Here is a 14343-nt window from a genome sequence, read left to right on the forward strand (position 1 = left end):
TGTGTCCCTTGGATGGGACAGGGTCTGTCCCCAAGCCGTGGTGGGGTGTGAGAGAGGTGCAACAGGGGTGGGCAGCCCCGGAAGGTGCAAGGAGACATCAACAGAGCTGGGGGAAGCCTCATGCACTGTGCTGAGCTGCACCTACAATTCACCACTGAGCTTGAAATCCACTTAAAAACAACAGCACGAGGACACAAGCTCAGAAAAGCCACCGTGGGCACGGCAGGGGGTGGGCAGGGATGCTCCAGACCCGGCTGCTTCTGCTTCAGGAGAGTATCTCCAGGGGCTGGAGGATGTTTTCAGCCTGTGAAAGATGCTGATAAATCACAGCCTGGTGTCCAGCATCCTGCCAGGACATCCAGGGCCTCGATGGCAGCACAGGCAGGGGTCTGCAGAGAGCTCCCACCCTGCCCAGCTCACCCGGCACTTGGCTCCGGACACGCGGGAGCATTTGCCAAAAGGGCAACACCAGGAGCAGCGGAAAGGAGCAAGGAAATGACAGAATCTCTTGAAGACAAATCTTAACCGAGGCACAATCCATCAGGCTCAGAAATGAGCCTCTCTGTCCAGTCGTGGCCAGGACAGCTGTCGACATTACAAGTTACAGTCTAAGCGGAGCAGGAAATCAGTGTTTCCATGTGCCAGAGTCGGGCTGGACATGGCAGGAGGCACCGACCCTGTCCCAGCATCTCCAAACCAAGCTGGGATGCCCTGTCTGGGCATAGCATCAGACCCTGCTTCCCCCAAAGGCAAAACTGGGGGACCTGCAGGGCTAGGCTTGAAGCCTGATGAGGTGATTTAATGAATCTCTCCTGAGCTTCAGTTTTATGAATCATCCCTGGGGCCTCGCCAGCTGTCTGAGGCAATTATGCAATGTTTAACATGGGCCTTTTCCAAACCTCATGGAAGTCAAGAGGAGCCTTTCTCTTCCCCAGCCCTTTGGGGCAGATCCTGGCCAATGCGGCTCCCTCCCCCATGCCAGGCACCCCTGGGTGCTTGGGGGTGCAAGGCTGTGCTCACAGAACACTTCTCCCTGCTCTGCCACCAGCTCCTCTGCACAAGGAGCATCAAAAGGGCTGAGACAGCAAAGGCTGGGCACAGCAGCGATGGGGGGAGAGGCAGATGGACAATGCCTCTAATCCCAAAAGGAGTGTCATTGCCCTTCCTTCCTCTCCCTGCTCCTGGATTTGTCTCTGCAGGACTCCTCTAGGACATCTTCCTTGCACTGGGAGAAATAAAAATCATCTGGGTCTCCTTGGTTGCTGCTGTAGTCATGGAATCCTAGAGTAACAGGCTGGTTTGGGATGGAAGGAACCCTAAAGATCATCCAATGCCAATTTCCTGCCATGGGCAGGGACACCTCCTACTAGACAAGGTTGCTCAAAGTCCTGTCCAACCTGGCCTTGGACACTTCCAGCCACAGCTTCTGTGGGAAACCACCCTGCACAACCAGAGCATGGACCAGGGACAGGAGGAAACAGAGCAGAGGGACACCCTGAGGACAGCAAATCTCAGGGCAGGTCCTGGCTTCCATGCAGGCTGGTTTCTGGGATGCAAAATGTATCAGGATTTGCACAGTGAGAGGTCTGGGCACCGCCACCCGACCAACCCATGGGGACTGTCTGCTCTGGGGAGGATGGTCCTTCACTCCTGCTCACCTGGAGTTTCTGCAGCAGCACCACATCCGCGATCTTCTCCTTGTCCTGCTTGGTTTGCTTGGCCTTCCAGTACTGCTTCTGGGCCGAGTAGCGGTTCATGGGACATACTTTGAAGAGGCAATCTGAGGGGAGAGGAAGGCAAGCATGAGGCCACATGGCCACCAGCCAGCAGGGCCAACATCACTGAGGGGCCAGGAGTGAGAGCTCCTCCGGGACACTGCTCCCACCCACCCCAGCAGGACCACTAGATGTGTCTCCAAATCCACAGCCACCCCCTTGGCTGCTGGGGCTCCAAGGGAGACGTGGCTGGGACTGGTGGAAGGTCACGTCACCCTTGTATTAGCTGGTGGCTTAGTTTCAAATGAGGGTCAAAAACATATCCAGGAGTGACTCCGCTCCTTGGACTCGCAATAGAAGTGTTCCCATTGGAAACAGCCGTGCAATTTGGGAAGGAGAATTCAGGGGGAGAAAAAGCACTGATGAAGCCCAGCTGTACCAAAGGAGGAGAGGATCCTGCTGGGAGGGAAGGAGCGGGGAAGGAAGCCAGCAGGATGTGTGCACCACGAGACCAGGACACAATCAGATGTCTCCACATCTCATTACCCTGCCCGCCAGACACCCTGAGCTACCAGGACAGTGGGTTGCTGCCCCACGGCAGCTGTGCCATTGGGATACACCAGTTTGCAAACACTCTGTTCTCCCAGGGAGCCTCCACCACCAGTGCTGGGAGTTACAAGCAACTGCTCCTAGAATCTGCATGTTAACAGCTGCCTTGAAAGTCCTGAAAGAAACACTTTGGAGACCTGAAGGGTACAGGTTTGCATCCCAGCTCCCCCAAACACTTGCAGTGTATCCACAATCTGTAGCTTATCCTTGATCTGTCTGTTTTTCCCCAGGCTGCTGTGCCTGGGATGGGGGTCAGAAAATGCAAACTCCCAGGTCCAGGCTTTGGGAATTGAAGCACAAGAGCAGATGTCTGGAGCTGAGGAGGCACTTACATCGCCCAAACCCCTGTTCAGGGCTGGAAGCTAAGCAGGGTGAGGGCATGAAGGGCTCCACAACCCAGATCACCCTAATTATGCCTGAAATAGCAACCCAGAAACTTCAGACACAAAAAGCAAAAAAAAAACAACAAACCCCAACCAAACAAAATCACTTCCATCTCTGGCCCAGGGCCCGAGTCCCTGGCAAGCACGTATTTATTTACCTGGGAGTGACGAACAAACAAGAGCAGAGCACAGTTCTCACCGGCTGGGGCTGCTGGGCAGAGGCCAAGTTTCACATTTCATTTTACAGGTCTATTTGCTAATGGCACAGGCCGTGCCAAGGAGGCCAGGACACCGGGCTCGACAGCAGGAACCGAGCGGAGCTGCCGCAAAGCCCGGCTGCCTGTTCCCACTGTCTCCCCAGCAGGGCTGCAGGAACACCTGGGCCACCTGCAGCACCTGGTATCATTTTCATTCATTTGCTAATTAGGCTGCAAAAGGACCTGGGAGAAAGTAGGAGCTGGGGAGCAAAGGAAAAATAAAAACCCAATGTAGCTATTAAGAGAGAGGTACAAATTCAACCCCTGGCTCCACGCACGCCCTGCCTGACATCCCCATCTCAGTGCTAAACCTTATTTTGCAAGGAGGGAAACTGAGGCACAGAGTTGTTTTGCACACAGAAAAGCTCCAGCAAAGCCTGGAGATTCTGGCACCCGCCAATTTTTTGCAAGATGGATGGTGGGTGGAAAAGAGGGAAGCCAAGGAAAAGCTCCCACGTCAGCGCTGCCTGGGGAGAGCGACTGATGATCGGCTGAGCTGCCACAACGGCACAGCCTGCAAACGTGGGGATTTTGGGCAGGGCTGGGGGGTCTCACTGCCCCCTCTCGCTGCCTGCGAGGTGCAGGGTCACAGCCCTTTCTTTGCTTTTTTTTCCTGACGTGCTTGAAGGCAGAGCTGGGAAGAGCCTTGGCGAGGGGAAAAGAAACCGCGGAGAAAAGCAAATAAGCGAGCGGTGCCGGGTGGCTCCTGCAGCAGCCAGCCCTGGTGTGCAGCAGGGACAGGCTCCCGGCTGGGTTTGGGCCTTCCTAAAGAAACATTAGACCTGATTCCAGGAGAAGAATCCTGGCTCCCCACTGGGAAGTGGAACCAGGCCCCGGAGCGACCTGTGTGAGCCTCCCGGCAGCGCAGGATAGGGCAGGGTCCGGCCACAGGATATGGGGAGGGCAACAGCACATGAAAATCCTCTTAAGCCTCTCACTGCCGTGGCAGGGAAACAGCAGCAGCCCCTTGTTTTTAGCTCCCTGGTGGTGATAGCTATCGAGGAGGCAGGCTGCTACTTTTCCGGCCATTAAAACAAGCGGCTGGATATACTGATAGGGACTGCACGGAGCAGGGCTAAGCCTGGAGCAGACCTTTCCCTGGAAAAGGGATTCAACACCCTCCCATGTGCAGGCAGGGAGGCTGCTGGGGTGAGGCCACCCATCCTGCTGCTGCTTCCAGCTCTTCCCATCCAGGTGAAAGTGGGATGGCTCCCCAGGCTGGGAGAGAGACTCTGGGGAATTGTTGCATGGCTCATTAATTAGCCCCATGTACAAATTAGTGGTCACAGGCTGGTGGGGGCCCCCCCATGGGGAAGATGCCCAGAAGGTAAGAGTACCTGCGTGGCACCCTGCTGCAGGGTGTTAAAGCCACCCTGAGAAAAAGCTGGAGGCACAGAGCAGAGTGGTGAACAGGTAGTTTAAAAGGTATTTTTCTAAAGGGGCCTGAAATTACAGTAGCTGGGATGAAAGGAATGGTTGCCCTAAACCAACCCCCAAATCCAACCACCAGTGGTTGCTCAGTGCAGCCTCTTGCTCCCTGGGGAGCCCAAAGGCCAAGAGCGCCTCACTGGCCAACCCCAGGGCTGGCAAACTGGGGAAGTGGGAGGCACGTTCTGCTTTTCCCAGTTGCCTGTCCTGGCTTCTCCAAACCATTTCCACAGGCCAGGAGCTGCCCTGGCTTCCACTGACTCATTCCCTTTTTTCCGCCTGGACCTGCCTGCTCCCGCCCGGGGCTGCTCCCTGTTCCAAATGGGAAATAAGGAGTGAAGCCCTGAGTACTGGAGGAGACAATATGACCCAAACTGGGACACCTGAGGCCAGATGGGGATTCACTGTCTCTCCCTAATCCCTGCCTGCCTTGGAAATGGGGGCTGAATCCCCTGAAGCTCTCAGGTGCAGCCAAGCACAGGTGTGATGGGTGCCAGGTGCTAACAGGGTCACCTTGAAAATAGTTTACCTGTTCCCACTGCCCCTACATCTGTCCCCTCATGTCCTTGGCTCCTGGTGCATTGACATCCAGCTGCCAGCATCCTCAGGGATGCATTTTGGAATGGTCAGACCCACTTGCTCCTGGCCACCCTTGCTCCTTCAGGCTGGGCTAAGGGGTCCCAAGGACTGTCCCACCACAGAGGTGGTTCCAATAAATACATAAATGACCTCAGGTGCAAACAGAGGAGGGTAGGTGGTTTGACCAAGCCACAGCAACAAGGCTATGGCAAGTGTCCAAGATTCTTCTGGGCTCCTCTGCAAAGGACAAGTAGAACCTCTCACTCCTGGGTGAGCTGGGACACTGGGGAGCCCGGTCCCCATCCCTGGCATGGATGCTGGGGCCAGCATCACCCCCAAGGCTACTCACACAGCCATGGAGCTGCCCCAGCCCCAGTCTCACCTCGAAACTTCTTGGGTGGGTTGTCCAGGTCACCAGCAGCTGGCTCCACCACGCACCGATCATCCACCAGCCTGCGTGGGGACAAGAGCAGGAGCAGGGTGTCAGTGACAAGAAGATGACAGTGGGGCCCAGGCCAGCAGAGCAGCTTCGCCACAAACCACAGCGCTGTGACACCGTCACCTGGCCCAAAGTGACAACAACAAAAGCTGCATCTCCTGTTTCCCACCCGTTTGCACTCTGTAAATATTGATCATGACAACACTCAGCTCCTGGAGCCACCAGATCCTCTTGGGCACCTGCTCCAAACTTGTCCCTTTTCGCCACCCCTCGCCACTTCTTTCCCTTGTCTTTTACATCCCTTGGTTTAATTTTAGGGCAAACAGATACAAGTTGGCAGCAAAGAAACACCATGCTCCGTGTCAGCCTTTGCTCAGCGACCCGTGCAGGAGGCTCTAACCCTCATGTCCTGCTGGAGCCAATCCTGCCCTGCCCAGCCCTGGGCAGTGTGCTGGCTGCAGTCTTATTTACTGTTAATCTGGCAAAAATGTGATCCATTCAACTTCCTTCTACGGTCCTCTGGCTGGGAGCTCACCCCACTGGGACACAGAGGGTGCAGCTGCTGCAGATGGAGGTGGCAGGGCCCCCCCAAACCCAGTTATTAATTATTATCTGATCAGAGGTGGTGGCTCTGCCCATCAGATGCGAAGGGCTTTGTGCCTCCTCCCTGCCCACCTCTTTGTTTTCCCAGCATTGAGCAAAATCCCGCAGGCTTGGCCTTGGGTGCTGAGGACAGATTTTAGGCTAGAAGGGACGTTGCTTTTCAAAGCTTTTGAGAATAGTGAAGCATAACCTGGCACGAGGATCTGTTCAGCCCCCGAAGTGTGGAGGGACGAGCAGCGCCCGAGGGGCTCTCAGCACCCAGGGTTTGTCTGCACGGGCCCCACGAGGCTTTCAAGGGAACTCGGTGCTCCAGCAAGACAGGCTGTACCCGCTCACCCACTTCCTCCCAGCCCCTGGGAAACGATGCACCCAGAGAAATTACTCTCCTGCTCCAGGCGAGGAAGTGAGAAGCGTGTCCCCACCTGTGCAGGCTGAATTCAGGCAGCCGGGGAGTGCGCGAGTGATGCAGGAACACACCCATGACACCAGCCCGGGAGGGAACGTCCATCCCTGGGACAGGGGGAAAGATGCAGCCTGGAGAGAGGAGCTGGTGAAGGGCACAGTGGAGCCTGTGCTGCCCTGGGACTCTCAGCCCCCCCAACAAACCCCAACAACTAAACACTGCTGGAGGTGGACAGGCTGCACTGCAGGGAGTTGGCAAGAGAGGCAGATATCCCGGCTGCAGATCCAGCTTCCTTCCCCCAGCCCAGCCGCTCTCTGGAGGAGGGGAAAATTCCTTGCAATAGCTCGGCAGAGAGGAATGTGGCCTCCACGCTGATGGATTGGGACCCTGGGGACTCCAGCACTGCTGTGCCCTTGGCAGCAGAGGTGTGGGCTGGCAGGATGCTGAGCACCCAGAGCTGCCGCTGCCTCCACCACCGGCTCCCTTTAAAGCTCCCCAGGGTCAGGGGAAATTAACCTTAGATTTCAAATAAAGAGAGAAAAGCAGCTTCTCTGACGCTTTTGGTGGCAGCAGAAGCTTAAAAACAATTTGCAAAGATCTAGAAGAATGTAATAAAAACCTGGGCTCCCTACCTGGGACGGCCCAAACACAATGCCTTTCCACGGGCCATGACAGCAGGGAAGGAGTTGGGCACATTCCCAAACTCCTGCAGGGCACAGTGTCTCAGGACAGAGGCAAAGGGGGAAGGAACCAGAATGGAACAGAGGCAGCCTCGGACAGGGCCTGTACCACCCCTCTCTGCAGGAGATATGCAGCCCAGCCCTGATGCCACTTGCAGGCAGTTTTGGTTTCTATTACTATTATTTTGACGGGGGACAGGGAGGAACAAACACTTCTGATGCACCTGGGAGCAAAGACCCCCAAGGGCTGAGTCCCACAGGTCAGGCTCACCGAGCAAACCAACCACCAGCACGTGCCCAGATCCCACCAGTGCCTGCAAAAGCAGAAGGTTCAATTCATCTGTGCACTTTAAAAATTAAAACCCTTCCACCATCGTGGCTACAGGTCTCCCAGGAAGAGAAACCACCTGTGTGGCTCCTTTTCAGGGCTGAAACAAACAGCACAGGAACCTCCCAGCCACACCAGCTCTGCCTGCAGCATCTGCTACCCCAGTGTCACCACTCCACCAGGCAGGACTAGAGATAGTGACCTGCCAGGCTGGGAGTCTTAATTAGTTGATTATCTCCAGGCAGTTTCAGCATCTTTAATCCTAGGATTACACACAAGCGTTATGTTGTTAAACTGATACTCCAGACTCAGTTCAAAAGTGCTGAAAATAAAAGGATTCTGACAGGGTGGACATGAGTCACCTGGGTGGCTGCTGGGGCCAGGATGCTCTTCCATCTCATAACCCTCATCAGCACAGTGGGGTGGGGGGAGAATGGAGCTCGCCCAGCTATGGGAGCCACAGGGACACACTGAGCTGTGGGGAGGATGCCAGGCACGGGCAGAGCAGCTTTCATTTCTCAGGTGTTGATGAGAAAAGGGGCTGTTGTTGCCTGAGCACCTGCGGGAAGACCCTGGGTGAAGCTGCAGGCTGGATGCACAGGGGGAAAACTCCACATTTCACCTTTTCAGAAGGGAAGGCCAGGGGACGGGTGGATCCTGTGCACTGCTGAGCCCAGAGAAGCACGGGCGAGCATCTGGTTAGTTTTAAGCCAGTGCAAGTCACTGCAGTGGTTCCAGTGGGGCTTTTCTGCAGGCTTTAAAAAACAAAAATGGAGCACAAAGTGATTCCCTGGCCCGGGGCCAGCGTGCCTGGCCTCGCACGAGGCTGAGCCTCCGCCGGAGGTCAAGGGAAAAGCAGCTCGTCCAGCGCTGCAATCTGCAGAGGTTGGACACCCTGGGGATGGTGGCCAGATGGGGCTGACGTGGATGTGCTGCTCCTGCAACGTGAACCTGGGCTGGGGAAGAGGAGAGAGCCTTCCTGAGAGCCTTCCTCAGCCCCGGCACACCCGCTGCCCAGGGAAGCCCCAGCACGCCGTGGCCCAGGGGTGCACGGAGAAAAGGGGAGCTCTGGGAGAAGGGGGAGCCCCATACCAAGCAGGAGAAACCTGCTACAAACCCACCAACCCCTGGAGGTGAGGAAGAGGAGGAGAGAGGAAGATGAGAGCTCATTGTTGGCCATGGGGCTGGGTCAGCCCCTCCGGTTCAGGGCGCGGGACGAGAGCTGAGCCCGCCGGGAGGGATGAAAATGAAGTGAGTGAGCACAGGGCAGCCCCAAAAACGCCCCCTCTGTCCCAGCACTGGGAGGAGGAAGCTGCTGTCACCCTCGCATGCTTCTCCTCCCCACAGAGACGGGTTCATCCTGACCTGGCAGAGCTGGAGTTACCCTTTAACCAGCTGCCTTTCCCTGAACGGCTCCACCCTGCAAATCCACCTGCAATCACAATTACAGCCTTCAAAGATGTTATTTCACCTCAAACAGCCAACTGCCACTCAGGCAGGTTTGCCACCAGCCCTTCTCCTCTGCAAGCCCACAGTGCTGGACCCTGAGCCCCCTCTGGGTCCTGGGATCCCCCCAGGGATGGAGCAGCACATTCCCCTGGCAAACACAGGCATCTGCACTGCATTTTTAGTCCTCTCTGGCTCCAGCCATTGGGCTTATCAGGGCCACCAGATAAGGTAGGGACTCACAGCATCACCTCATCTATCACACTGGAGCAAGACCCAAATTGAGGTCTCTGAGCTCCTTTCCCAGCTTGGCCACTGGTTTGTTTTGCCTGGATGATCCTCACAGGACACCTCACTTCAATAGCTGTTCCTCTCATCCCAGACCCAGTCCCAAAAGTTCCCTCTCCCCAAGCACTGGAGTTACCAGCAATAGTCCTTAAGAAGCAAAGCAGCTGCACACACCAGGTGCCCGTGGTGGGGTCCCGTGCCCTGGCAAAGCTGCTGCTGAGCCCCACATCCCTGACACACACAGCTGCTTCTGTCCCAAAACGTTCCAAGCTGCCATTTCCTTGGACGCTGCTGATTTGCAGCAGCGGAGCCACAGCAACAAAGTTGGGCAGCCCTGCAGAGCCCCTCCCCACCTCTGAGCTGGGAGCAGCCTTGAATCCAGCCAAGAGGGAAGACTAAACCACCCTGGGGTCCCTGCATCTCACAAACTCCTCCTGGGCATCTTCCCATGTCACCAAAACCACTTCAAGCATCTCCAATACACCCATCCCACCCCCTCCACCTCCCCCAAGGGACTGCATTGTTCTCTTCTTAATTCACCTCCTCCTTTTGGGCTGTCTTTACTGGTTTTAGCTAGTTTGGGTACTTTGGCCCAGTGGTTCCCCCACTCAGCCCACTGCCTGAGCACTCAGGGGCTCTCCCCACCCTTCAGAGGGATGTTTTTCCTCCACAAAAGCAAACGCCCACTGCAGAGAGGGGGTGTGGAGGAAGGGTTTGTGGCCAGGGGCCTTTGACACTTTGATTTGGGGGGCTGGGAGCAGAGGAGGCTGAGCCAGGGGCTGCAGGGCTCCCCCCACCTCTGCTCCAGCCCGCTCCGCCACCCTCAGCAAGGAGAAAAGGATTTTTAAAGATAATAAATTGAGACTTTGTGTTAATAAGGGGCGTGATTCTTCTTCCCTGCTGAGGCACCTCATTGATCGTCCAAGTCCTGCGCTGCACGAGCAGCCAGTCCAGCCCCCAGGTGCCCCCAGTCCAGCCCCCAGGTGCCCCCAGTCCAGCCCCCAGGTGCCCTCACATACCCTGGGCCGCAGGGAAAACTGCTGCTTTTCCCTGGCTAAGAGCCTGGCAAGCTCCTGCCTCCCACCTTAACCCTGGCTGAGACCCTTCTCAGCCCATTGCCCCACAGCCCAGGGCAGGGCTTCACACCATGGCTGAAGCTCCCAGCATACTTGGGCCAGACGGCACCAGTGACAAAACACTGGGGTTAATGGGAAGTCTGAGCTGCAGCAGAGCCAGGCAGGAGGAAACACCCCCAGCATGACCTGTGCTCTTGCCAGAGCCCTTTCCCCTCCCTCAGCCTCTCTGGACATTTTGCAAACGCAGCCGTGGAGGAGCTCAGTGCAAGGGGCTCTGAGCTCTGCTGTGCCTCTTGCCACTGCTGCATCCCTAGCATGGATGGACAGAGCCTTGTGTGTCCCCCAGAACCACCTGTAAGCACCATCAAGTTGGTCTTTAGTCGACATTGACACCTCTATCTGCCAGGAGACCCGAGAGACCTCTTGGGAACAGCTCACTGTCCTTCCAGGACACTGGCACAGGGATGTCACAGTATCTGAGCACATCCCTTCCCGTGACACTTGTGCCCAGCACCTGGACACACTCCACAGCATCCCGTACAACCAGACAATCCTACTGCAGACTCTCAGGGATCCCACAGCCAAAACCTTCCCTTGTGAGGAAGGATGGAGGGAACATTTCCAACAGGGTGCTCATCCAGGCACGGGGCTGGCAGAGCTGTTTGCCTTGCAAATGAGCTAAATAAGGTCCCAAGCTGTGGTAGGAGGGTTAGGGAGAAGCACTCTCAGTGAGTCACCCAGTCCCTTATCACAGGAGTGATTTAAGGTGTGGTCGGGTCTCCCAGGTTGAAGGGAATAAGGGAAAACAATTTCAGAGGGCGGGAAACAATCTGGAGAAAGCAGGACACCAGGAAAAGGGGGCTTCCCAGCAAAAGCCACACCGGGGCCTGGGAGAAGAGGCTCTGCAAGCAAGCCCTGCTTTTCAAATGCTTCTAAGTAAGTCTAGAGAAGCACCAGGCAACAAGGGGGACATCTGGGGCAGATCTGCAAAGCGATGGGAGCTCCACAGAGTATAACATCTCTTAATTCAGCTCCCAGTGAGCCACTGGGATGGACTGTGTGGGCTAATAGCCAGTGCTGGGTGAGCCTCCTCCAGACCCCATTTCACAGGTGGGCTGGAGGGGTGCTCAGCACTGAGCTGCCAAGCCTGCAGCCCCTTGCAGAGGACCAGCTACCAGACCTCTCCAAAAAGCACCATAGGGATGTTCTCCCACCCAACCCAGGAGGGTTGGGCACAGCCAAGGCTGCACCCTGAACATGCAGGACCTTCCTCCTGACACTCTATAGTTGCACGCTCAGGGATTTGGAGCCAGGTCTGCAGCCACCAGCCCATTTTTGGGCAGCATCCCACAGCCAGTTGGAGGAAGCTCTGGTGGGCACTAACCCAGGGGCTGCATGTGCCCAGCGGTGGGTGCCTGAACACGTGTAGGCGAAGGTATGTACAGCTCTGGTTGTACAGAGGCATGTGGGAGCAAGTGCATTCATCACAGATTATAGAGCCGGGCAGCTCCTGCCCCAGGAATCCCATCCAAGTCAGCATTCCTGCCTGAGCTCAGCCTCTCCCACACGCAGCATGGGGCAGGCACGCTGGCACAGACCCACGTCCACCCGCCTGGGGCTGCAGGCAAGGTTTGGGTCTCTGCTTTGGGGTAAGGAAAAAAAAAAACCCTACCTGTGGCCCGGGGGCATCCGACAGCCCCAGCAGAGCCCTCAGCACAGCAGGGACAGAGCCTCTCCCTGCACCACGAGGCAAACAAACTTGGTGGGATCGAGCAGCCAGTGGTTGGAAACGGGCATCGCTGAAGATCTTGGCCTGGCTCTGCCCGGGGGCTGCTTCAGCAGCACCATTGGCTTGCATGGAGACAGCAGGGACAAGGGACAAGTCCCTGAGCTCTCTTGTCTCCCTGGGTCAGGCTGTGAGATCCCCTCGCCCATGCTGACACATCCAGGGGGCTGCAAGGAGTTGGCTCAGCCTGGACCTGGCACTGCCCTGGTCCCCTCAGCAGCACTTGGTGGCCATGGGCACCCATGTGCTGGTGACCCTGCAGTGATCCTGCTGACCCCCCGAGGGGGGACAGAGAGCCATCACTGCCTGTCCCAAGGGGACAGCAGCCTCCAAGCCACGCCAGACAGGGCTGGAAGCACCTCATCCCCCCGAGCCCCAGGAGGGATCCCGGCTGCCTGGGCCACCCTGCTCAGCCACACACACACCAACCTCTTCCCAACCCCTCACGCTGCTTCAGCCCATTTAATCTCTCCCAGCTCACAAAGGGGGGGCCACAGTTTCTGGCCACGGGTCCCTGCAGGGCCCCATCCTGCCCCCAGCAGCGCCGGGAGCCAGAGGAGACACCCAGCCTTCCCTCCCCAGCACCTGCGCCCATCCCTGCTGCAGCACCCAGAGCTTTCCAGCCCCTTTTCCCAGCGGGATCAAGCTCAGTACCCTTTTTCCCATCCCATCTGGCCCCGGCGGCCGCCCGTCCCGGGAGCGGGGTGGCTGCGGGCAGAGCCGGGAGCGTTTCACTCACCCCAAAGTGCTGATGAAGCCGTTGACGGAGCCCTCGGCGTACAGGGAGACGATGTCCCCGATGTGCAGGAAACTTGACATCTCATTCATGGCTGTTCGCGACCCGGCTCGACGCCGCTTCTTCCCCAAGTCACCTTCCCGTGCCGAAATCCACCATGGGGCGAGAGGAGCTTGGAGGGAGGGGGGGTGTGTGTGTATGGAAGGTGGGTGGGGGGTTTATCCCAGCCCGGCTCTCCCTGGATCCCCGCGAGCAGCAGGAGGGAGCGGGGCGGCAGCGAGAGCCCCGCGCACAACTTTCACATGTGCTGTGCAGGAAGGGAGCCAGGGGAGGAGGAGGAGGAGGAGGAGGAGGAAGGGGGGGTATGAAGCTCAGTTAGAGGTTTGCATGAGCTCTGTCCGGCTGTCCGTGGCTCCGGCTCTGCACAGCTTTCTACCTGCAGCCAATGGAGAGCGATCAGGAAGTCCTGCTCGAAAAAGCATGCAAATATTTTTTGGCCTGGGAGGAGAACCGGAGCCGCCTGGGGAGGGGTGGAAGAAGAGGAGGAGGAGGGGGGGATGCCCAAAAAGAGGCCCCACCCTCCGCTCCCCGCCTCCCCGCCTTGGGGGATCTGGGGCTGCGGGCGCCCGCGCACCCCTCTGCTTCCAGAGGACCCGGGCCCCATCCCGTGGGTCGCCCCCCGGCTCCCTTTCCACGGGTAAACGGCACTCCGGGGGGGTGGCCGAGCCCCTCAGCCCCCGTGGGGTCTCCCCGGTTTGCTCTCCTCGCTTGAAAAGCCCCCGGAGGCTCTGTGGCCAGCTGGGGGGCTGGGGGTGCTCTCCCCGCACCGAGGAGGGGAGCAGGGGGTGCAAAGAGGCACCAACCGCCCTCAGCCTCCATCGGCAAACGCAAGGAGCCAAAAGAGCTGGGATGTGCCCGCTCCCCCTGCACCTTCCTGCACTTGGCAGGGGGAAACTGAGGCCCCCGCCTCCCAGGACCCGTCCCTGTCCCACCCAGCCCCTCTCCTGCCACCCCAGGATCCCACAGGTCCTGCTCTCACCATTTGCTTCATCCCCCTCCTCACTTTGCAGCAGGACCAGACCCCGGGACCCTCTGTCCCTCTCCCCCCCCCCCCCAGCACCCCAGGAGCTGCCCCCGGGCCCGCGCAGCCCAGCGCAGAGCAGGGAAAGCCCCGGCTGAGGACACAGCGGCTCCGGCTGGATTTCTCTGCCTCGGGCGAGCAGTGGTGGCTTCCGGAAGCCCAGCTGGCTCTTGCCAGCACGCCACTCCCCAGCTGGACCTGCTCGGTCCCGCTTCACCTCTCCATCCAACCTCTTCCCCAGCTTGACGCACGAAAATCACCCTTTGCACCCCCAAAACCAGGGAGACTCCAGCCAGCCCCCCAGCCTCATCCAACCCGGCGGTGCCCCAGGGCTCACCTGGCGTTGTTGCACCCACCCCACCCACAGCTATAAGCAGGGAGGTGTCTCCCCCACCCCTCCAAAGCCCACCCAGTCCCTCCTGCTTTCCACAATCAACCTGACACCGCAGGGCTGAGCCAGCAGCTCCGGGCTTCCGATATAACCCTAGTGGAAAAGGACTGTGTCC

General features: G+C 57.9%; 1 protein-coding gene across 2 annotated transcripts in view; it reads right to left on the reverse strand.

Moving 5' to 3' along the window:
• The window catches only part of ITPR3 (inositol 1,4,5-trisphosphate receptor type 3), a 42562-nt gene extending 29318 nt beyond the window's left edge, over positions 1-13244 (reverse strand). For both annotated transcript variants that reach the window (XM_051638981.1, XM_051638980.1), the window contains exons 1-3: positions 12760-13244; positions 5354-5424; positions 1659-1780 (exon numbers count right to left, since the gene is read on the reverse strand). In XM_051638981.1, coding sequence (XP_051494941.1) covers positions 1659-1780; positions 5354-5424; positions 12760-12848 — 282 coding nt within the window. In that variant the 5' untranslated portion in view covers positions 12849-13244. The remainder of the gene's footprint in view (positions 1-1658; positions 1781-5353; positions 5425-12759) is intronic.
• Between the last annotated feature and the right edge of the window lie 1099 nt (positions 13245-14343).

The sequence above is a fragment of the Apus apus genome, chromosome 23, assembly GCF_020740795.1.
Source record: "Apus apus isolate bApuApu2 chromosome 23, bApuApu2.pri.cur, whole genome shotgun sequence".
NCBI classification, from domain to species: Eukaryota; Metazoa; Chordata; class Aves; order Apodiformes; family Apodidae; genus Apus; species Apus apus.